Source organism: Nanorana parkeri, unplaced genomic scaffold (genome assembly GCF_000935625.1).
Source record: "Nanorana parkeri isolate BGI_ZX_2015 unplaced genomic scaffold, ASM93562v1 scaffold304, whole genome shotgun sequence".
NCBI classification, from domain to species: Eukaryota; Metazoa; Chordata; class Amphibia; order Anura; family Dicroglossidae; genus Nanorana; species Nanorana parkeri.
The window spans coordinates 332,610-357,541 of NW_017306572.1; the positions used below are offsets into that span (position 1 = coordinate 332,610).

The 24,932-nt window shown below is 39.8% G+C and overlaps 1 protein-coding gene across 1 annotated transcript in view; it reads right to left on the bottom strand.

Moving 5' to 3' along the window:
• Positions 1–24,932, bottom strand: part of COBL (cordon-bleu WH2 repeat protein) — a 246,178-nt gene that overhangs the window by 153,805 nt on the left and 67,441 nt on the right. Inside the window, exons 3-5 of the mRNA XM_018557793.1 lie at positions 13,426–13,623; positions 8,643–8,853; positions 3,491–3,719 (exon numbers count right to left, since the gene is read on the bottom strand). Coding sequence (XP_018413295.1) covers positions 3,491–3,719; positions 8,643–8,853; positions 13,426–13,623 — 638 coding nt within the window. The remainder of the gene's footprint in view (positions 1–3,490; positions 3,720–8,642; positions 8,854–13,425; positions 13,624–24,932) is intronic.

The following is a 24,932-nucleotide window of genomic DNA, read 5'->3' on the forward strand; positions in this document are numbered from 1 at the left end:
ACATTATCATCCTCCTGATATGAACTACAAACCCCTCTTCCTCTCCTTATCTCCATTTCATATTAGTTTACTTATTCACATGAGGTTACAAGGACACAAATTCTGGCAAGATAAATAGGCATTTGTCTGCACTTGCAGAAAATACACTGAAAAAATGAAAATTAATGCAGTCACCACATCTACGGACTAGTAAGCTGCTATATATAACATTGTTGTTTTTTGGATTTAGATATCGTTTAATTACTAATGTTTATAAAAGCCAACTGACCAAAAACTTATATATGCACACATATTCACACACAAAGATACAGCATAACAATGATAATATGCACCTTGAACTTTAATGTGTACAGTATTGTGCCTTTAAATAGAACATGTATTGTTCCTTCCATTTTCAGCCATACCAACAATTAAGTCAGAACATATTACTGAAGGAATTTGCAGAGATGCCACTCCTATGGGAGACACCCAGCGAGAATGCTGGCTGATATTCCCTGACACACCTCTTACACAAAGTCCAAAGCACATTTCACTGACAGCTGTTTGCCCACGCTGGCTGCATGCCTGGCAAGTGAATATATTTGCAAATAAAAAGATAGTGAGACTGCCAGCACATAGTCTATGGCTACAACGTGTCATTCTGTTTCCAAGAGGAATATAGAAAGCAGATTGCATTCTAAGAAATAATTAAAGTTCCCTAATGTAAATATGAGGGTGGAATTCAGGATGCATGCAAAACAAATGTTGTTATGGGCATGCTACAAAGTCATCCTAGTTGGTCTCTAATGGCAGTGTGTTTGGCATTAATAAAAGCACATGAACAGAGTCAAACAGCTACTTGTGGTCAAAACAAATGTAAGGCTTTTCAGAATACCTTACAAAATATAAACCGCAACAACAGAAAAATAATAAAATATAATTTCTCTAAGTATTACTTCAGGTTTAATTGCAGCATTCAAAGGAATGCTTCAAAAATCTTGCACCCTGCTACAGTTATACCTTTTAAAGGGGACTAACAATACTGCTGAACCCCACTAAGTTATGCAGATGAATGACAACACTTCAAAGTTGAATAACATATGGCATATCTTGTTCCAATTTTACACTTTGCATATTTTTGTACCCAGGTCCTGTGGTCTCTTTGCAGACAACTATGTGGATGCTATAGTTAAGTCCCTACTGGTAAATCTAAAGTAAGTAACCTTTAAAAAACATTATTTGTTCAGTAAAAGTAAAGGTCAGAAGCTCTGGCAAGTCTTTTTATTTGCACTCAGCTTGTAGGTAACAAAGGATAAAGGCAGTGACATAAACATTTAGCTTCTCAAAGGAATATGTGCAGCGTTTGTCAAGAGCCAAATCGGTCTCTTCCCCTTTCCACAGTATAAAATGTAGCTTTTTGAGTTCCCCATGTCAGCCTTTGCTCAACCAGGGTGCTAGCTGGCTTCCTCAGGGGTTCCTTGAAATTTTGACACAGCATCATGCCTCTGATGTGGAAAAGGTGGACCCTGATGTGAAACAGGGGACTATCACGTGATCGGAAAGGGCTCCTGATGTGAAGGGGTACTCCCGATGTAAAGGGGGCTCTGATATAAAAGCAGGCTCTTATTTGAAGGGTGCTCCTAATTTTTTTGGGGAACTGCACTTTTTCTGTGTTTTGGTGTGGGGTTCCTCCTTAAAATCCATACCAGTCCCCTATCGGGTATAAGGGTCTTGTATGGATTTTGGAGGGACCACACATTGTTTTTACTTTTTTACTCTTACAGTTTTTACATTTTAGCCTTGCGTGCCTCAAGATTTTGCATACTTTTATATGGTGCCATGACTGAAAAAAGACTGAGAAATGCTGCCCCATATTAACAACCCATCAGCTCCCACGAATTTGGAATTTGAACTGGCACGTCTATACCAAGCTTACATCTGCCTAATATGTTTGGGGGGATTATTTTAAAAATTAAATGTAGTTAGTTATGACAGATGTTATGTTTTAAACAGCAGTAGCAGGACTTGACAAAAATGTGACACTTTTACACTCCATCATCTCAGACAGAGTGTCAGTTATCAGCTCTGAACTTAGGACGGAAACCATTGGGTGTCTACAACCTCACGCTGGTAACGTTTCCAGTCCGACAGACAATGCAAGGCAGTCAATAACAGCACATACAGTACATCTTTCCCGGGTGGATAAGGCTGCACAGTTAAACCAACTTAAAAGGTGCCCATACACCTGCCAATTATTGTACGATAATCGCCGGTGATCCCGCGATCGTACAATAATCGGCAGGTGTATGGAAGGCGTGCGACCGTTTCTACTGTAAGGTCGCACATCTTTTGTCTCCTGAGCAGGCTTGAAAACCCACCGAGAATCGTACGATTTTCGGCGGGTTAGTGGTGTTCTCGGTAGACAAATGCCCGCAAGCGCACACTGCCCGCTCAGCATTGGATTTATCGGAAGCCCTCCCCTCAGCGGGGAGGGCTTGCAATGATCGCAAGTACAATCTGCCTGTCCAAGATGGGCAGATCGTATGAGCTTTTAATTACCGTACAACCATCGCAGGATGAAAGTCATTCGATGGTTGTAAGGTGTATGGGCACCTTAAGAGTGGAGATTCGGATTCTTACAAATGCCTATTTATGTCTGGTTCCATTTAAAAACAAATCTCCACAATAAAAAATATTCTTTAGCCAGCTGTTAAAAGTGTGTCCATTTCACAGCGATAACAGTTATTCATATTTTATCTTTAGAGTGAAATCTCTGTGCTTATCTTACTGCCAAAAAATATATAAGTATGTATATGGCTGCTGATATTATATCACACACTGATATATAATATTACCACTAAGTGCTAGGCACCTAGTGGTAACAGTTATTCAAGTCTGACTTCATGTAACAAAAATGAGGTATTTCAAATGTTTTGTTCTAACTGCTTCAGAGTCTGTTCATGACAACAAACTACTCCTTCCAGGAGGTCCTGACATAGATGAACTGCTAGAATTGTGCCATACTTTAGGTATTGCTGAATTGCTGTGGAGAGGTATGTGTTTGATCCTGTTGGAGTAGAGCATACACTCTTTTATTCTATACATTATCTGCTAGTAAAATATGTAAGTAATAGGAAATCTTGATCAGAACTATGTCTCTGTTTCCTAACAAAATTATCTTCCACTATGACTTAATAATTCTACCTTGAATTTATTTTCTTGTTAATAAATAAGATGTGTGCCATTGGTTAAAGTAAATAATACATGACAAAAAGAAGATCAACTGATACGAAAAGACAAGAGGATCCCTAGGATGTAAATGTGTGGAATTTTTCAAGATTTCCAAAACCTGCCACTGACTTTGATATATCTGTGATAAGGGAAGCAAATAACAGTGAACAATTCAGAATACACATATAAATGCAACAATATATAATATGAAGGAAATTCACAACAAGCGCAAAAAATTCAATTTGTTTACAAATACAACTGGGAGTCACTGGCCACTTACCTTGCTTGTTGTTCCAGGCATACAGCTCTTTAACGCCCAGGTCATTCAATGATTGGGACATGTCCAGCTCCTCTCTGCTGATTGCATCTCTCAACAGGGTGACATTTTCATGATGAAATTCACACTTTTCGCACACAGCTGGAAGAATGTTCCACAACGGCACCGCTGGATTGACTCTCACAACAGCTTTCTGGGTGCAAAGGTAGTTAACAATCAATCGGACAGTTTTCTGAGGAATATAAAACACAAAGGCCAAACCATTGGAATCTGTCCACCTTGCCTACATTCAGCCACTGTACAGTGTGATGGACAGCAGAATGGGCTTCCTATGTTCACCTGATACCTCTCATACAGATCCAGTGACTCATTAGCATCTAGCTTGAAAAGGGGGTGGATCAGGTCAATTGAAAAAAGAGCTGGCTGGGTGTACAAAGCTGAAAGGTGCTCAATACACAAATGAAAAGCACAATCACACCTGGATTTATTTTACATTTCCTATGCCTGACAAGTTGACAATGGGTTTAGAAGAGTAGAGGAGAAGCTTGCAAGCTTTTATGCATCAGTGACAATTAAGTCAGTACAAGCCATAGAAAGTAACTAGTACAGAAATAAAAAAGACAACAGATCATATTGTATTATGCAAGTTGTTATACGCAAATATGCATGACATCGCTTTACATAAAACAAAGCCAACTGAGAGCAACTCCAGACCAGTACCACTACTCGCAAAGCCTATAATACAATTCTTGTGACAAGCCTGGATGCAAATTCTAAAGAGACAATGAGGGGAATTTATCAAAACTCGAGCAGACAAAATCTGTAGCAGCTGTACATGGCAACCAATCAGCATCCACCTTTCATTTTCAAAGCTTAATTGAACAAACTGAAGAGAGAAGCTGATTGGTTGCCAATCCCTTAAAAATAAACCTAATTCTAAAAAATACAGTATAGTCACACTTTAAAGCTAGGCCCTGAACACTACAGGTTGTATTTATAAAAAAAAAATTGGCCATTTGTCCTGCGAAACTGCCATGTACATTTGTTCTAGCTGAATGGGGCAAAAACAAATTTTATTCGCATATTTTCATTCTAGGGTGAATGTCATTTATTTATAAGATTAGAGGGAATCAGGAGCATAAAACATTTGGCCACTAGATGGAGTCAAGGATCATAGCAAATAAATATTTCATATTTTTGCTTTGTTTTGTGCCATGGTATATTCCACTGTTTTCCCCCTCCTATTATGCATTAGGTAGCCCTTAGTTGCAACTCACTGCCTTCCCATGCTCTATGTTGCTTTCATTTTTTGGCCTCATGGAGTAAAGAGCTCCCTTGGAGAGTTAGGAAGCATATTGTTCGGTGATGCTCTTTCACCTTAAGAAATGCTCAGAAAACAATTGTAAAATAAGTTACGTTGGATTTTACTCTGGGTCTTCTTGTTAAGTTGATACTGCTCTGGATTTCTGCCATTTCAGCAAGTTGCAATACTGTCTGCACAGCCTGGGTCTCAGCAGTTATGTTCAATTACATAAAGCAACAACTGAAACAGAACAGCATCCAAATCAAAAAGACACGTGAAACAACACACATTTGTCTAAAACAGAATGGGGTCTATTCACAAAGCTGCCGAGGGCAGCCGAGTGAATGACCGATCAGAAGTGAAGTGAGCCGAACACTGTTTGGCTATTCACTTCAGGCTGGTACGGCTGATTTCAGCCGTATATCGGCTGAAATCAGCCGTACATCGGCTTGCTTCGTGTGGCTTCGGATCAGCCGAACATGCTCAGCATGTTCGGCTGACCCGAAGTGCAGAAGGAGTTCGACTCAGCCGATCCAACATCTGGATCGGCTGAGCCGAACCTCCGGCAGGCTTCTCACTGCTGTTCGGGCTATTCTGAAAGATCCCGAACAGCAGTGAGAGAATAGCCGAATGCCACCGAGCGGCATTTGGCTCGGCTGTTCTGCTCGGTCCCTCAGAGGCACCGAGCAGAACAGAAAAAGAGTGAAAAAAGTAGAAAAAAGTTAATAGAAAACGATTGTGCAGAGCTAGCAGTGACAGCTAGCTCCGCCCAATAGTTTCCTATTGTCCGGCGGCTCTGCTGCTGTAAAAAAATAAAAATAAAAAAAATAAAAAAATCCCCCGGGCGCTAAGAAGAGAACCCCCGCTGTGTCTTTTTTTTTCTTTATGCTGACACGAGCATGTCAGAAAACAGAAAAAAAAGACGAATTTCGGCCTGCTTCGGCTTTCAGCACGGCTCAGCGCTCGACTGAGCTGCTCGGCCGTGATCGGGAGCTGTACGGGCTATTGTGAATAGCCCGTACAGCACCCCCTCGGTTCTCCTGCACCGAAGGTGTCCTGGGGCCGAAGCCAGCCGAAGGATCGGCCGAAGCTACGGCCAGATCCTTCGGCAGCTTTGTGAATAGACCCCAATGTGTGCTATCACAATCCCTTACTTTACCAGGATTAATCAAAGCAATTGAGGAAGCATCTGATGTTGTTCTGACCATTCCCGTAGGACATCTGTAACATAATTGTAAATGTAGCAGTTTTGGTTTACAGTATGTTCCACTAGTGGGATTCAAAGAAAATAGTAGGAGCACACACTACTACTACTACTACGGTACTAGTACAGTGCACACACTACCTTGTAAGTGGAGTGAGGCCTCCACATACATTTGTAAATGTACATTATTTAATTAGACCTCTGTTTTACCTGATATATTATAAACATGTTTGATTAGGTTAGTTTAGCTGGCCAGCGGAGCTGAAAGATGGTCTACGCACTTTTCTTGATAATTATAAACTAATAGGCTGCTTGTAATTTGTTTCTCTACATAACAAACCAAATGCCAGAATTTCAAATAATTATACATTCTTACACATAGCCAAAGCATATGCATGTGTTGTGGCTTCCGACACCCCTTGGGGGCCACAGGGGAATAAACCAGAATCTTACAAAAATTTCAAAAACTGGCCAGGAAGACATTTTCTGATTGACACCGCTTATGCGGCTCAACTGCTGTGTAAACCTAGCAGGTATCTGAAAATGAAGGATGTCTATGGACACCCTTTAAAATTATCATGGGTTTAATGTAGATGTACATTTTTTGCAAACTGCACCTGTGGTGTGTGATTCATAATAATGTCTACAATAAAATAAAGCAAGAAATCTTTGCAATAAAACACTAAAATCATTAAAGAAGCAAATTTCAGCTCTTGGGGATGACCATCTTTACAGTCGCAAAAAAAAAGTAAATGTATACAGTATATACTCGACCATTGCTAATATAATTTCCTTTATACAAGTCAACAATCGGAAAGCATTAAACTTTCCTTTAATCTGGTACTCATTTATATAAGCCTATCATCTCCTAGAGAATAATGCACAGGTTAAATTCACCACTCATTGTTTTAAACACCTATTTGAGGATTTGGGAAGATCAAATACAGGAGAGCTGAGATTATGCAAGTGAACAGCACTACACCCTAAAACAAACTGAGTCTACTTCCTACATTGTTGTAGCACATGCATAGGGAAGTATGTGGTTAGGTGCTGGCATTGAATGGGGTGACTCTAAAGGTGCCCATACACCTTACAACCATCGCAAGACTTTTGTCTTGCGATGGTTGTAAGCTAATTAAAAGCTTGTACGATCTGCCCATCTTGGACAGGCAGATCGTACTTGAGATCATCGAAAGCCCACCCCGCTGAGGGGCGGGCTTCCGATGACCGCAATGCTGAACGGGCAGTGTGCGCGTGCGCACACCGGCCCGTTCCGCAGTTGTCGAACGAGCACGCCACTAACCCGCCGACAATCGTACGATTCTCGGCGGGTTTTCTAGCATGCTCTTTCGACAAGAGACGTGCAACCGTACAGTAGAAACGGTCGCACGCCTTCCATACACCTTGCGATTATTGTACGATCGCGGGATTTCCCGCGATTATCGTACGATAATCGCAAGGCGTATGGGCACCTTAATTCATTCAGGAATTAGGATGGTGGAGCACTTGGTAGGTTTTGTGAATAAATCAAACAAGTGTGGTAGAACTTTACTGCCCAATTAAGCCCCAATGACCACGCAGGGAGATTAAGCTTGTATGGAGTAAAATGATTAATTTTTCTGTCACAATAAAGGGTCTATTAAGAGTTAACAGCCAACACAAATCCCCCTATTTCACAGCTTGAATTGATTGTGCAAGAGGGAGCTGAACAGGTGATTATTCCTATTCAGTAAGCAGTGGTTAGAAGCTTGCTCAACTAACAGGGTTATTCACAAAAGGGTGAAGAGTTTGGAGAAGGCTTGCTCAACTAACAGGGTTATTCACAAAAGGGTGAAGAGTTTGGAGAAGGCAGGAGAAGTGAACAATCTAGGACAACATAGCTAAACTGGAAAGTGAGGTGAATTGGAGAATTTTTCCAAATCAGCAATTTTGGCCTAGATTGTTCACCCTTTTGTGAATAACCCTGTAAAGGTGCCCATACACCTTACAATTATCTGCAGATTTTCTGTGGTCAGATTGAAAAAGTGCAACAGATTGGCCCAAGTGGAGATTACTCCATCCACACAGTTAAGTGTAGATGGAGGAATTTGTTGCACCTTTTCCATTTGACCATAGAAAATCTGCAGATAATTGTAAGGTGTATGGTCAGCTTTAGTCTTTCAGAAGTGCATGGAAAAGCATCACTCCTTACATTGCTAGACCCTAGAAGACAAGCTTCCCTGCACATAATGTAAGTAACAGTCTAGGTTGGCATCACACTTACTTGGGCTTTCTAGATGGTCTTTATAAATTGGTCAGTCTAGTTAATTCGTTTTTAGCTTGAAAAGTCTGCAAAGTGAACAGTGTTTTGTAATGTGCATCAGCACGTGTAATATGGCAGTCCTCCTTTGGAACATGGTAGCAGTAGCAGTGGGTCTGCAGAAACAGATTTGAATAGATGTGCCAAAATAGTTTTACCAGACAATAAAAATCTTAAATTTGACAATTAGCATATACATAGTAAAGATTTAAAAAAGGTGACACTGAGGAAAAAGTGTTTATCTACCAAGTACAGTCTAACATTTGCCTGGAATCACCTACTGGAGCAGAGGCATTTACTTGCTTTAGCATAAACCATCTGGACTTGTCAGTGTTTTAGCACTTCTAACCTCAGGAATCTTGGGAGCCGGTTTTCTGACTTTCACTTCTGTCACTTTCTCCTTCAGAAAAACTGTTTGTAAATCCAAAGTTCCAATAAGAGTGTTTGGCCTTAAAAGAAACGGTTGCTGCGATGCTCCAGAACGTGCTTCTAGAGTGTGTTGAGCGGGGTTCAAGTGGTGTTGGCTGCACAGTTCTACCAAAAAGTCCATTACGGCTTTACTGGAAAAAAAAAAAGCAAAGGTGTTCTGTATTGTCTTTAACACTCATTGAACGTCATTGAAATGCAACATGTTCTCCAAACTCTACATAGTCCTTTCAAATGTCAGTTCTTGTCAGTTTATTACAGTTATCAACTCTGTTGACAGACATCACACATACAAACTATACTTTAGCTAAAACTGTAAATATCACACTTGCTACCCTTGATACCTTTTTGTCTGAGCAAAGATATAACTCTAGGACTACGGTGTAAAAAACAAAACATTAAATCCAAAGGTAGTTTACTGTACTAGCTTAAAATAGTTTTAACTAGGCAGCTGGGAATGTTAGTGAAGTATCTCACTTTCTTGTAGCAAATTCTGTTCTACCTATAATGCTAAACTCAGTTATTCTGCTTCTCGTAGTACAGTACCAGAGACTGAGATACAACTCACACTGCGATTAAAATCTTGATATGTCTGCCAGCTATTCTTAGCAGCACTCTGTAATCAGTCTCTTAGTGTCACTTCTATTATTCACAAGATGATACTTAAAACTAGTCTTGAAATAAAGAACTCTGTGCTATATTTACAGACTATAATCAGACATATTAACATATTTATTGCACAACCAGCATGATGCACTACTGAATCATTTGTCACTAAAATTGAAAACTGTTGTTGCATCTCAATGTATCCTCTGATAAGATTTTATTGTGTTTTTAAAGTACAGTAAACTCCCAGTTATCCGGCACCCATGGGGATTGGTAGATGCTGGATAACTGTAGTTTCTTGTTGTTTGAGAGTTACTATTAACTCTCAAGCAACTCATGAGTAGAGCAGAGAAGTGGACCTGAGAGAGAAACGCTCCTCTGCTCATTGACAGCAGGCATTGTGTGGGTGCAATAGTCAGCCTGCTATTGGCTATTGCAATATGAAATAGCCAATAGCAGGCTGACTATTGCTCCCGCCCACTGCCTGTTTAAATTCAGCTGCCGCCTGCGGAATCTAGATTCTGGCCAGCAGCAAGATGTACACAGAGAATTTCAGATAATGTAAATAGAGAATTTCGTTAGCAACTGAATACATTTAGTTGCTAACTTAATTTTTTAGTGTGCACATGTCTATCAAGTAATCGGCAAAAAAAAATGTTTTTGCTGGTTGCTTGAATGCCAGATAATGGGGAGTGTACTCTATTGCCTTTCTAAATTTGCCATACTGGTGTCTGCTGTGGTATCTTTTACCAATACAATCTAAATTATGATTGTTCTTATAGCTGTAATTAATGACAGTTTACATTATACATTTTCTGCATGCTGTGAAAGATTGCTTACATTTTCCAACATGTCTGACTACTTCATGTAACCTCATGAAAATCATTTAAAAGTTATCAAAAATGGCAACACACGGTTCAATTTTTTCATAGATATGAGCATTGTATGTGGAAACTATTAGAACTACAAAGAAATTAAAAGAGAGACCAAGGTTAAAGACATCAAAAATCTCTTTTGGTTGAAAACGTATATATTTTTTTATTTCTGATGTTTTTTGACAACAAAAGCATTTGTTTTTTTTATCGAAGTGTCTTTACCTTCCATACCAGTCTTTTGTAACTGTTTGTGTACAGGGCCCTTTATTACATATTTTTTAATTTCTGATGTATTTTTTTCAGAGGTTGCTGGAGTGCCTGGAAACACTTACAGGGTTATTCACTAAGGGGTGAAGAGTTTGGAGTAAGGCATGAGAAGTGAACAATCTAGGACAACATAGCTGAACTGGAAAGTGAGCTGAATTGGAGAATTATTCCAATTTGGCTATTTTGTCCTAGATTGTTCACTTCTCCTGCCGTCTCCAAACTCTTCACCCTTTTGTGAATAACCCTGTTAGCCTTTTGAACATCACACATTCCAGCAAATCAATGAGTATTTAAGGCTGTGGCTGTATTGTACTAAGAAAGTCTTATTACATTTTTTTTATTTCTAAAGCATTTTATGCCAACAAAAGCATTTGTTTTTTTGCTATCAGTGTCGTTACCTTCTGTACCAGTCTTTTAGCACTTCCTGGATTGTAACTTTTTGTGTACAGAGCCCTTTATCCATTTCTTTCAAGGCATTACATTTAATGACTGGGAGGCTAATTAAGTAACGGAGTTGAGAATGTATACACAATACATTTTTTGAGTATTCACTTTAATTATCCAGTCATGTAAAATGCAAACTCCTTTTTACTTATTTCATCTGCATGTGATTGGATAAATGATGCAAACATCCTCAACTCCTATAACAAATAATTGTGGTAGTAATAATAATAATATTAATAATAAGGGAGTGCATGGTTTAAATATATGACTTATTTGCAAACATATAGAGCAACTGAAGAATATACATTAAAATAAATACATTTTGGTGGGCAACAAACTCAGCATGACCAGAGCAACAACTGTTATGTTGTATTTTAACTGTAAGACTAGCCAGGGCTTCCAAACATGAATATTCACCAGTTAAATGACAGGTCACAATGCAGACTGGTTCTTGAATATTCTAGGTAACTAATTAGAACTACAACATATTAAATTCAAAAAAACAAGGCGTGGTGTTGTAGCAAGAGTAGCACCCATGATATCGATTGCATATACAACAAATACAGTTATTTTTAAACCACAGTAGCAAACATTACCATGTGTTTAGGAGATACATTTAGTGCAAACATGTGTTGTAAAAAACATTATGCCTTTTACAGGGACACAGCTAGAAATGATCAGTTCCGCTGTGTCCTTAAAGTCCCTCCCAATGTACCAATTACATCTTTAGCAACCTGGTAGTTTTTTTTACACGTGTTAATAATTTTTTTCTTTAATAATCATTAGTGAAGAGAATAAGGAGGTTGATTTACTAAGGGCAAAACAGCTTTTTGCTTAGTAAAGTGAATTTTCACATTGCATGGGGATTTTCTCTTAGGTTAGTGAATGTGCAGTATGTAAGGTTTTGTGTAAATTGTCAGCACTATATAAATACCTGTAATAAATAAATGTGGTGAACTTCTGATGATTTCCATCATCCAATCATGTGCAAGCAAACATGCTGAATCTTAATTTTCCTTGTTTGTAAAAGGGTATTTTTGCAAAAGTAAAAATTCCCTTGCAAAGTCAAAATTAACTGTGTGTAGTGAACATGTTCTATTCCTCAATAAATTAACTTCAATACCTCTATGTGTGCCCAGGCAAGAATGAGAGGCTTTTTCTCATTTTCAAAGCATCCCAGAGGTTGCTGGAGTACCTGGAAATGCTTAGCCCTTTCAACATCATACATTCCAGCAAAGCAATGAGTATTTAAGACTGTGGCTACATTGTACTAAGAAAATAATTCTTACAACCTTCCAATTAAAAGAGCTGAGGTTGTACTGCATGCAAGTGGCTAATTACACAGCTGAAGTACATACTGTATAGTGAAACTGTTTGCCAAGTGCTTTGTTCAAGGTACTCCTGCCAAACGGCCAAGGCAGATACATGACTTTCACTGCAGCAGCAGCAACCCAACTTGGTTTGGAACATACCCCCTCAGTATACAGCTGGCACATTGGTTTCGACACATCGCCCGCTACTGTACATGTGTGAGAATAAAGAAGGCAGTGTTGAGGAAGCAATGCTGCACCTGTATGGTTGCCACAGAAGTGTCATCATATTGGCTTATCTTAATGATGCACCCACTGGCCATGTTGGACGGAACCCAGACAGAACCCACGCACATGCAATCTTAGAGAAGTCCAAGGGGATAAGTTATTATTTAGAAATTGTTGCTTTTCAAGTAAAATTTTTGATTCAAGCTAAACTATCGTTATTTGTCTTTAACTAATTAATCTAATGGTTATTCTACATGATGATGATGATGATTATTAACCTGAAATCTGCCATTTAACATGAATCTAAATGCAATTTTACTTCCTGTGTTCTTTAATATAACTATAGGTTTTAAATGAGGATCTAATGTTTGCCTTTTCAAATATGTTGAAGAAGTCAACAATTTCCATGGGTGTACTTTCTTTTTTACATTACTGTAAATATGGAGGATGCCACTGCTGACTTTTTATTAAAACTATAGGTTGTCATCCAGGTTGGCCTTCACTACCTAATTAATCACTGACCTGGAATAAGTATGCAGGCAATGAAGTAAACCCCCATCATTGCCCTTGTTCAGGGCAATGACACAATCAGTAGTGAAATGAAGCAGGCTTACAATTTCAGAGCATACATTTATACAGTCAGATGGAAAGTTTTTTTTAATCCTTTTTGTCCCCACCCCCAACAGTAGGTGTAGTTCCCCTCCCAAATCACTGCACTTACATAGATCCTGCTTTAAATCATGCAACATTGTATGGGGCTGGTAGATGGATTTCTGTCTACTGGCTCATAGAAGCCCATGGGGCCAAACTGTACACGCATGGACATTGGATCAGGAAGACAGCCGAGGGATGTCAACAATGCTTGTGGGCCTTGGAAAAGCAAACAAACTAATACATACAATAAGCGACTAAAAAAAAGTTGCTACCAATCATAATTAGTACCATTACTAACAAAGTAATTGACATATTGACCTACCTTCCATCTACATTCATGCTTTTTTCCTGTCCAGCTGGTAAACATACTGTGATATCCACCTTCCGATGCAAGACATTTTCTTTTGATTCGTCTGTGCTTTGGTTCCCTGTGCCATCAGACTCAGTAGATGATGTGTGCTCCATGTGATGTTCTGGAATGAGCTGAGGTGGAGGAGGGGCACGGGCCTTTAATTTCTTACTAAAAGAATATAAATACATTTATTAATAAGAATAATAATGTTTACTATTCTCTTTACAATCTTTCTTTTCTTACACCCTTACCCTTTTCTCTCTTTCTTCCCCACTTCTTCTACACTTTTAATGTAATAGTCAGCTTCATAAACTAGCAGGGATACTAATGTGGTGAGAGGGGCAGGGTCAAGCACAGCTTTACAAAATGTGGGATACCCGTTACCTTTTACTGAAGGTAACCAACCTTTGTTTATACATTTGTTTTCATATCATGCTCAATTTGCAATACCCAGGTTAGTTATATAGTTTATCATAAAGATGAACTCTGGGCAGAATAAAAATGAACCCTTGCAATGGGGTTACCCCTTCACTGCAAGAGTTAACTGCTGTTTATTTCTAACGGAACAAATAAAGAAGATATACTCACCGAGCCTCGATTCTGTTGCAGAGGCTGCTCACCTCTATCCCCCTAAGCTCTGGCTGTGAAATATCCCTTGGTGTCCTCAATTATAATACACTGTGGGGTCTATTCACTAAGCTGCCGTAGGCAGGCGAGTGAACGACCAACCAGAAATTAAGTGAGCCAAACGCTGTTCGGCTATTCACTTCAGGCTGGTACGGCGGACTTCAGCCATATAAAAATGTTCGCCATAGGATAATATGCATTGCTAGATCCCTATTGGCTATTTTAATTTGCAATAGCCAATATCAAACTAGCTATTGCACCCGCCCTCTGCTGCTGTCAATCCTGCATGTGTTCCCTTGTATCCAGAACCTCTGTGCACTTTCCCTGTGTGCTATTGCCCAGTGTGTCCTGAATCAGTCTTTTCTTCTGCACCTTCCCGCACCTCAGGGGTACAGTCTTTTGCCCTACATGTCACTGAGTCTTATTTCTTAGCCCTTTAGTCAGCTGTGTCTGCATGGGTGTGTTGAAGGGCCACAACCTGGGACTGCCCTGCAGTTCAACATCCTCACGATCAGAGGATCTGGAGAAGACCAGGCTCTCCTTAGACCATGCGCCTCTGGCACACCCACTTTTCTTGTGCCGACACTCTATCCCATGTGTTTGGTGTACCCAGTGTCCTTTTCAGTACCCAAGACCTGTGTTCCTGGCCTGGTTCCTATTCTTGACTGTTCCACAAAACCCAGAACTCACAATCCCTAGTGCCCCAGTTCCCAGACGGTGACAATTTACTAGCATAGGTTGGTCTATTGTATTCAGTTGGTCTATTGTATTCAGTTTAAAGCAATCGAAAGGATAAATATTCACCCACAGTAGCTCTGTGATAGCTTTCCCACATAGTGACCAACATTAGAGGGTCTTGGTACTGGTCACACCTGGGGGCACAGGACTAAATGTTCCATAGTAGCCATGGAACATTTGGTCCTGTGCCCCCAGGCAATAGACCTTGGAGGCCCTTTATAGGATATACTGTCTATTATGAAGTGGACTGTAATGCTTTAATTAATATTTTAATACATATGTATTTAAATGATATTACACTTTTTTGGTATCGTTAAAGTCCAACATTCCCACTCTGTTGTGGTTTTTTTGTACTCCCTGTTTTTGACCCAGGTCTGACTCCAAAACTATCTCTACAACTCGATTTGCCTGCTGCTTGCCATGCCCTTGGAACTGTCTCTGGAACTCGCTCTGCCCCCTGCCTGCTCTGACTTCAAAACTGTCCCTGGAACTCGCTTTGCATGCTGACAGCCCGGACCTAGGAACCTTCTATGGAACACACTCTTCCTGTTGCCAGTCCTGACCTTGGGACTGTCTCTGGACTTTTCTTGCTGCCTGCCCTAACTCTTTGGATTGTCTCTGGAACAAGGTGCTGTCTGTGCCCACCAGCCTTGAGACTTTATTATGGACTACTTTCTATTTATCATAGGATTCGCAACCTGACACCTCAAGGACCACAGGTACTCTTTTCCATTTTCTTTGGTCAGTTACAGGGTCAGTCTGTCCAGAAACTATAAGATTGTGTGATAAGTCCATGGGGCAACAAAGTATCGATAGGCCTGCTTGCCTTATGGGAACAGGAGCTGCTAAAGGCAGAACATACATAAGTTAAAGAATCTAATGTTTCTTTGATACCTGGATGAGTGTGACACTTTCCAAGTATAATCTCTGTTACAAGTTCCCCCGACAAAAAATTATACCCCACTATATTGCTCCTCACTGACTACATCATTGAGAATTTAGATGCAGAAATGCGTAGGCATTTCTTACATAGCCTATATTCACCAAAAATATTTCTAGTTAAACTGTTCGTGGTTCTCCCTTAATGGTGCTTTCGATTACAAAAGTTCTCTAAAAGTGTACTCCCTAAGTAAACTGTATTGCATTCTGTTGCTGTTTAACTGAACCTAATACATGGTGTCATTGACCCCTGTGTTGCCCACACAGGGCTTTCACATGACATATGGTAAATATCCTCAGGATCTCTTCTGAGGTTCATGGGACTAACACATGTATTGTACCACACACACAGAAATCAATGGTAGCTTAACATTTTGGGGCATTTTCCTATACCAGGTGCCACATATAAGACATAACTACATGGAATAGCCAATCAGCATATATCCTTTTAGTGACTAGCATCCCAAAACTACAAAGCAATACAGAGAAAACATAAACTTAAAAACATATATTAAATCGATTTGTTGTTTTAGCCCTACAAGAGTCTGAGAGCCACAGGCATCACAATTCCAGGGGCGGATGCATGAAGGGATTTGTAGTTTTGCAGCAGCTGGAGGGCCAAGGTTTGCCTACTCCTGGTCTAAACGATAAATTTAGCTTCAAATATTAACATATTTTTCGGACTATTTACTAGCGCTGCATATTATATTTTTTAAAGCTATTGTTATAAATGCTGCTTTTTATTGCTACTATTTTACAACATATTTATATTTAAATTCTGCTTTAGAATATTAAAGGGTAACTGCAGTTTCCCAACAACACTCTCATTCTGGCAACTGATGTGTTACCAAAAAGGTAACATAGACTGCTACATTTAGACCTGGTTCACACTTGGGCGATCGTGCATGAAACCCTGCGGATCGTCACGCAGTCATGAAATCTCGCGGATCGCCACGTGGTCATGGAAACGCGCACAACCGCTGTTCGCGTTTGCGGTGCCATTCATTTCTAATGGCACCCAGCAAATCATGCATTTTTCCAACCTGATTCCACGTGTGCAATTGCGCACAATCACGGCAGAAAAAATGCTCAGTGCGTGTTCCCTGTACCTTTCGTCAGCGATTGCCATGCGGATATAACCCCATTGAAATCAAACTCGTAAATATGAATACTGAGCAACTTGAGCAACCAAACTCTGGAATATGAATAATGTTGTTGGTGAATACATGCTAAATAGTTCAGATTTCTGAAGAATAAGGTCAGGTTCACACTTGGGCAATCCTGGGATGCGGGTCCCGGGACCGCCCAAGTGTGAACATGGCCTTTTTGTTCAGAAATCTGAACTATTTAGCATTTATTCACCAACAGCAGTATTCATATTCCCGAGTTTGGTTGGTCCAATAATTTATAGTTGGCAGCATAGTCCACTAAGGAGGTCAAGGAGCCTTTTTTGTATCTATTTTCAGTTCAATGACAAATGCACCAGCATTGAACTGGTAAGGTTCTTAATGGTGATGGAAAAAAAAGGTTGTTACCTGGAGTTCTGATATACCTTGAATATCCCCTTTAATGTTTTAATTAATCATTTGAATAGGTCATCAAGGTCATATAACCAAAAGTAGTCAGAAAAAAGGAGGGTAACAGTGTTTTAACAGAGAGAACACTGTAAAAGAAGGTTATTAAATTGACCGAGACCTATAGTTTTATAAAAATATAAACTTTATTGATTACAAGGTAATATATTCGGTGTCTGTTAGCTCACTTCTCAAATTACTAGTAAAAGAACAACGTTGTTCATGACACTCATACTCCCATTCATTCATACAAACTAAGCGTTCCCACAAACTTGGCAGTGTTTTGTTTTCTTGAGAGTTTCCTAAAAAAGGAATTTTCTTAATTTTACACCTGTTTCTACTCCATAATTATGTTCCTGCTTAACGATGATGTAAGAGGTGGACGTCGGAGAGGAAGATCTATATTTTCCGATTTACTTCCAAATATAACTCTAGTCAGTCTACGTATTCTTTACCCCGATAATGTGGTTGATATGGGTTACTTATTGGTTTCAGTTAATGAGGAAGTCTCTTCGTTTCATTGTGGTTCTTTATGACCATATCATCCACTGGAGTGTTTTGTGTATATATTGGTCTTAATATAACAACAACACCTCTTATTCAGTCATGCCTGAAGAATCTCCAAATTTTTCATCATATATGGTTCCTCCTGGTGTACAGTGAATTTAAGGGGGAGACTAGTGCGGGACCAGTTATTATTATATAATTGTCTACCGTACTCACTTTTCGTCGCCTCTTACCCCTCTTGTCTTTTTAAATCCGTGGGTTCTTTTTCGGTTTTAACGGTACTATCACCAGCGCATGGTTAGTCCGTGAAAGTTCTTAATCTCACTGCTTTTCCGAAGTTCTTTGATGGTATCCAGGAACCTCTGTTTTCAGATCCAAAAATGTCCCAATAGGTAAGGTGCTATCTCCGGCAGTTGATTGATCTGTGGTAATTTCCAATCTCCTGGTCCTCAGATATTCTGCCAGCACTCTAACACTGCTCTTTGGGATTTTTAGGGATTCAACGGCATGTAGATTCTCATTATTTCTGTTCAGGAATCCACATACACAACCTCTCAGTTGGCTAAGCTCTTCTCTGGAATGATTTTATTAATGTTTATCTTGCTTTATTACCTGTCATGATATACTTCTTATGGAATGTTTGGATAACTATAAAAAAATGCATTTACACTATCTCACATGATAACCTGGACAGAGTATTTAAATCCTAAATGCATAGTATGTATATAAGAAGAATGTATTTATTGCTATAAAAGTAGCTGATCATAAAAATTAAATGTCAGTACCATGTATAAGTCAATTTACCATGAAGACTATGTACTTGTTCACAGCATCCATCATCTTAGGCATTAGGTGTTAGGGGTGCCCAATTCCTATCGCCCGATACCCGGCACATGCAGTCCTGAGCGTCGGGCAGGTGTTTTCTTTTTTTTTTCTACTTTCTACATTTCTACATTTTTTTCTACATTACTAAAATGAGAGCAGGGAAGCCGCCGCTCGTTTTGTACAACTGATCTAGGCAGCTGTACAGCAATAACCTGCTTGTCCAAACCCCCCAAACCTCAAGCCGCCCCCCACCTATGCGCGGTGGTTTTTGGGGCCCCCGTTCTTCACAGAAAATGACTTTAGAACGAAGAGCAGGGAGCAGAGCGTAGAACTCCATTCTCCAATCTGCTCTGTGTGATCAGTGATACAGGCGCGCTGTAAGTGTTTGTGCCTAGGTACAAAAAAAAAAAAGTTATACCCTCCTAATTCTCGGAGCTGGCAGGCTCTTAAACCGTTCTCTCCCTCACCATTGCAGCAGTCTAAAGGATCCTTGAGTCATCACATTCTATACACAGTGTATAGGATGTGAGGACGCCAAAGGACATACCATTGCTTCAGCATAGGAGGAGACAGACTGGAATGAAGGCTGTCACAGCCAGGCAGATCCGAGGTTTCGGGTGAGTATAGCTTTTTTTTTAAACCTAGACACAAACAAGCACTTACCCCATGCAGTGCAGGGTTATAAATGTTTTCTTCTTTAATTATTTCTAACACTGTTTTCATCCTTTGTACTTACCAAAACACACCTAATGTATAGTACACATTGGGGGGAAATTTATCAAAAGTGGAGCAGACAAAACCTGAAGCAGTTGGCCATAGCAGCCAATCAGCTTCTCTTTTCAGTTTATTCAGTTAAAATTTTAAAATAAAACAGAGAAGATGATTGGTTGGCTGCCATGGACAACTGCTCCAGATTCTGTTTGCTCCACTTTTGATAAATTCCTCCCCTTGTATCCCATTCAAATTAAATTAGCAACAGACATTGTTACTTTCCCCTGTCTTATGAAGATTTACACCTAAAATAATGCATGTTTTATAAAATGTTCTGCATCATGTGTTTATGTTTAGTATACTGTATACCCATATACAGTTTTTGGATTTTTCTGCAGTAACAAATAATACATACACATATTATGCTCCAAAATCATGTATGTACTGAAGGATCTAATAATCATTAGCTCACGCAAATACCTCGTTGTGATGAAATAGGTTCCGAGAGAAACTCCTAAGCTGCGAGTTTTTCTCTCTCTCGTCAGATCGCCCAGAGATAATGAGTGTTGTTTTGTTCCATTTAAGTCAGATGATGCAGAATCTGAGTAGACATGGTCCTTTGCAGGTTGCAAGAATACAGCACAAGACATCACAGCTCTCTGCTGCTAACAAGTCAAAGTCCTAAGAGCGGTTTTCTCACATAGTTACTCATTAATGTTGATATTAAGTACTGTAACTACAGCCCTCCTAATCCTCAGGCAGTAGTAGGAATCTTATGTAACACTCTATGAGTAATTTCATTCTAATGGTTATAATTATAATTCAGCATAGTGTTCCCAACCCACAATTCCTTACATTTTGTTGACAGTGCTGAATTAGATGACAGCATGAAATGCTGCATTATGGCTCATGATGTGTGTCATAACATATGTGACATGATGGACAACATGAAAAGACTTCACATGAGCAAATGTTATCTAATCCCTAAGAGGGTACCACAAATGACTCCGTTCTTGCTCGTTCTGTATAAGTTTGTGGGAACAATTTTAAAAGTTTCGCTTAACACACCTAGAGGGCAGGGTTTCACCTATTTTTATTAGTACTTTGTCCTTTTAAAAACAGTAACTGCTTAAGACACCACCTACATGTGGGCTTTGTAGCAGATCAAGGTTCCAAGATTGACCCAGATATGTTGAACAAATATAATAGCTGAACTCTAGACACCCAGCTAAATTCGCACTTGAAAGGCACATACATGACCCGTCTTATCTACCATAGATTTGCAACTCTGTCCAGGTACTTCTGGACAGCACAGCTAGCAGGGTGACATTATTTTATCTTTAAAGGTGGCCATACACTTTACAAACCTCGCAAGACTTTTGTCTTGCAAGGGTTGTAAAGTAATTAAAAAAACGTACGATTTGCGCACCTTGGACAGGCAGATCGTACTTGCGATCATCGCAAGCCCGCCCCGCTGAGAGGCGGTCTTCCGATGACCGCAATGCTGAACGGGCAGTGTGCGCTTGCGCACACCGGCCCGTGCGGCAGTTATCTCACGATCATGATTCAAACCAACCGAATATCGTACGATGCTCGGCTGGTTTTCGAACATGTTCGAAATACAAAAGTCGTGCGACCTACAGTAGAAACGGTTACGCGCCTTCCATACACTGCGCGATTATCGTACGATCGCAGGATTTTACGCGATTATCATACGATAATCGTGCAGTGTATGGGCACCTTTAGAGTACAGCTACATCCCTGTCCAAAGCATGTTGATTGGATGATGACAATGACAGCTGATCACACTAATAAGCCTTCAACACCCCTTAGTCTGCTCTCTCCTTCTGTGTGCATGTTTCCTGTCACCAGATGTGCATGCAGCAGAGCCTGACTGGCTCCTAGTGCTGCCACTCCCTCACCCAGTCTGAGTGAGGATATAACAGCAGGCTAATATAAAAAAAAAGATTCAGGTGCATATTCTAGTTGTATGTAAAATACACGTATTAACCCTTTCACTGCACCGATGTAAGGCTTACGGCGGAACACATCCACTTGCAGCTGGCCAGCTCAGTAAGTCTTACGTCGGTGGCTTTCTCCCTTCTGCTATAAGCTCATGGTTGCTTTAGCAGATTTAGCCCTGTAAAATAGCTATGATCAGTGGCTGACAAGCTGTTGCTGAAAGCTATAAACAATGAAATCCGGACGCCCCTGCCATAGTACTATGTGTCCCCAGTTATGAATGAACAGGAAGTGCTTTACATCACTTTCTGTTCATTCATGAGTTTCCTAATGGGGAGTCTCACTTAACTGTGTGGCAGCGCATGGTAAAGCGTTGTGACTCATTTCTGTGCGCTGTGATATGCTGTGTTGCAATTACATTTATGCCTGTATCATTTTATCACAACACACACCCCAACAAAGCGCACAAATGATTTTTAACATAAGTTGCTTATTTACAGTTTTGCGTTACCTCATTTTTTTTACCATTTCGCAAAAAGGCGCAAATTACAATTTACATTTATTTGTTGTTACCTCAATGCAGTTTTATCTTTTATATTTAGTCAGTATTTTTTTGTGCACTGATACTGATTCTAGTGTGCTTTTAATCAATTTAAGTGTGTATTTTTATCGGTTTAATGAATTGATAAATATTTGAGAAATTATTGCAGGACCTACAAAATTAGTAGCACCATCTTTTTATTCTTCCAGGCCTGTGCTTTCAGAAAATATATAAGGTTTGGGGGATCTTTTACAAACGCTAGCAACGCAGCAATAGATTTAAAGGCATACATAACTCCAAGTTTACTTTTAACATAAATAATGTAATATTCTAGGATTGTCCTGGTTAGGGAGACCTCACCCAGAATTGACTTGCTGGTACACATTTCTCACCTGGTTACATAAGACCTCTACAGATGTTTCCAGAAGATGTTTTTGGTATTGCCCGGAAAATGGCACATTTAAAGGAGAATTATGAGGCGAGTGATTTTCACTCAACCTCATAATCTGAGGCGACCTGTGACAATGAAACTGTCACAGGTCGGCTCAGTAGATCGGGAAGTGAGCGAACACATACCGTCGCTCGCTCACTTCTCAATCTATCCCTGCAGAGAGCCGTAACTGTCACTCACGGCTCCCTGCAGGGATTCTCACGGCTCCCTGCAGGTTTTCCCCCCCTCCCCTGTCCGATCCTCCAGCGCTGACTGGCGGAACAATGTTGGGGTCCGTTCCGGCTGCGGCGTCTCAGTATACCGCCGCAGCCGGAATACTGAGCTTTGGGTCACGGGAGGACGCTAGTTTGTGTTCTCCCATGACCCTTAGGAGAACTATGGGGAAAAACCCTGACCCCATAGTTCTCCTATAAGCATTGATAACAAACCACAGAGAAAAGAGAAAACCTCCATCAGACTAAAAATTTTAGCTTATTTCTCATTTTTCCTATGAACTTTATCTCATCCATTGCTAGGATTGATCACTCACATCTTCTCTGCTGCTCCCTTGGCAGTTGACTCCACTGGGATAAAACAGTAATTAACATTAAATTATATTACATTAAATTTCCTATTACCATGGATAAACCTATAATGATTATTAAGGAAACAAAATCAGACATACATAACACACCGCAATTGAAATTTCAACAAATTTTTGTATCCCATAATTTCCTTTCAAATAAAACTACTAGTGAATATTAAAGTGAAATTAAACCCTTAACATAAAACAATACTGTAATGTGTGCCTTACTGTAATCCATGGTTGTTTCCCTTCTCTTTGCTGCTCTTCTAGAAGATAGAAGCCCCTCTTACTTCAGAACTAGACATCTACTTTTGTATTATGGCCTAGGTAAGCTGCTCAGCAAGAGATATTGCAGGATGAAATAAATACATCTTCCCGGCATAGATTTAGAAAACTACCTAATAAGCATTGAGCCAAAACGTTGAAATTAGATTTTTTTTTAAATGTACAATGTAAATAATGCAAAACCTATAATGATTTGTTTGTCTACGTTTACTAATATACATAAAATAGAACCAATATTATGAAAAAATGTCCTGCAGTACCCCAGAAACTCCTACAGATGTCAGCTCACTGATTAACTTGGCACAAAGAGATCAGTAGCATTTGGCTTTTATTAAGACAAACACATTTTGCTGAAACCATTTTTCAGTAGGATATGCAGAACAGCAATTAGATATGTTACACAACAAACAAGTTATAAAAAATATATCAATATATCAATTTCGCCTTTAGATTCTCAAATTTCATTAAAAAGCAGCGCCAAGTCCTTTGTTAAGTTCCAAATCTTGACAAACAGGTTTCTGCCAGTGACATAAACATATACTAAGGAGAGTGATACATGAAAAATAACATAAAGCATATAGAAAGAAAAAAAATTACTGCAGCTTCATAGTTATATAGGACATTGTTTTAATTGCTAACAAAGGCAAAGTGCTAACTACAGTCATGAGATCAAACTATGATGCATTTTATTATGACCTTTACAGTATTATACTGAAGGCATTAGAAGTAATCAATTGTTAGTCTGCTTTAACAAGTGGCTTATTGCTTTGGAAGGGATTGGAGGCGGCAACAAATGAGTCCCTGTAGAGCAGGGGTGCCCATTAGGTAGATCGTGATCTACCAGTAGCTCTCAAAGCTGATGCTGGTAGATCACAAAGGGTGTGAATGGTGGCCCCTTTATTCAATTTTGGTATATTTATTTAGCTGTGCACACATGATTACCTATTAGCCTGAGTCTGCTGAGCCAAGCTTCCTGACACCTTTCTGGTGGATACTGGTGGTTGAAGTGCTATGTATTATATCAAAGAATATTCGTTTACACAGCCTGTTGCAAAATACAGCAAGGTGAGCCAGGAGAGAGAGCAGGGAGAGACAGCCAGGTGAGAGAGAGCGAGGAGAGATAGCCAGGGGAGAGAGCAAGGAGAGAAAGCCAGGAAAGAGAGAGCGGAGAGACAGCCAGGAAAGAGAGAGCAAGGATAGACAGCCAAGAGAGCCAGCCAGGAGAAGAAAACAAGGAATGACAGCCAGGAGAGAGAGCGAGGAAAGACAGCCAGGAGAGAGAGGAGAGACAGCCAGGAGGATGAGCAAGTAGAGACAGCCAGGAGAGCGAGGAGAGACAGCCAGGAGAGAGAAAGCGAGGGGTTTTTTTTTCGTTGGTAGATCTCATGTAGCTCGTCATTTGAAAAGTAGATTTTAACACAACAATTGTGGGCACTCCTGCTGTAGAGTAATTCATCTGACATTTCCTTACAGTTCAGTTTGAAGCATTTTCAGGGGAAATTATTAGCTTTTGCGTTTTTTGTATTGTGTAAATAGGATGGTAAAAGCTAGATCCCCCTGTAAAACAAAGTGCTTTAAAGTGTTTTAATAGTGGTTTCTTCATGGGTGAGATTCCATGGTAAACCATATAACCACTGCTATATAAAATGCATACATATTGTATATGTATATGCATTATAGTTGATATATTTCTGCTATTTATAACAGTAAACTGAACACTTACAATACAACACAGCTCAAACAATAACTATG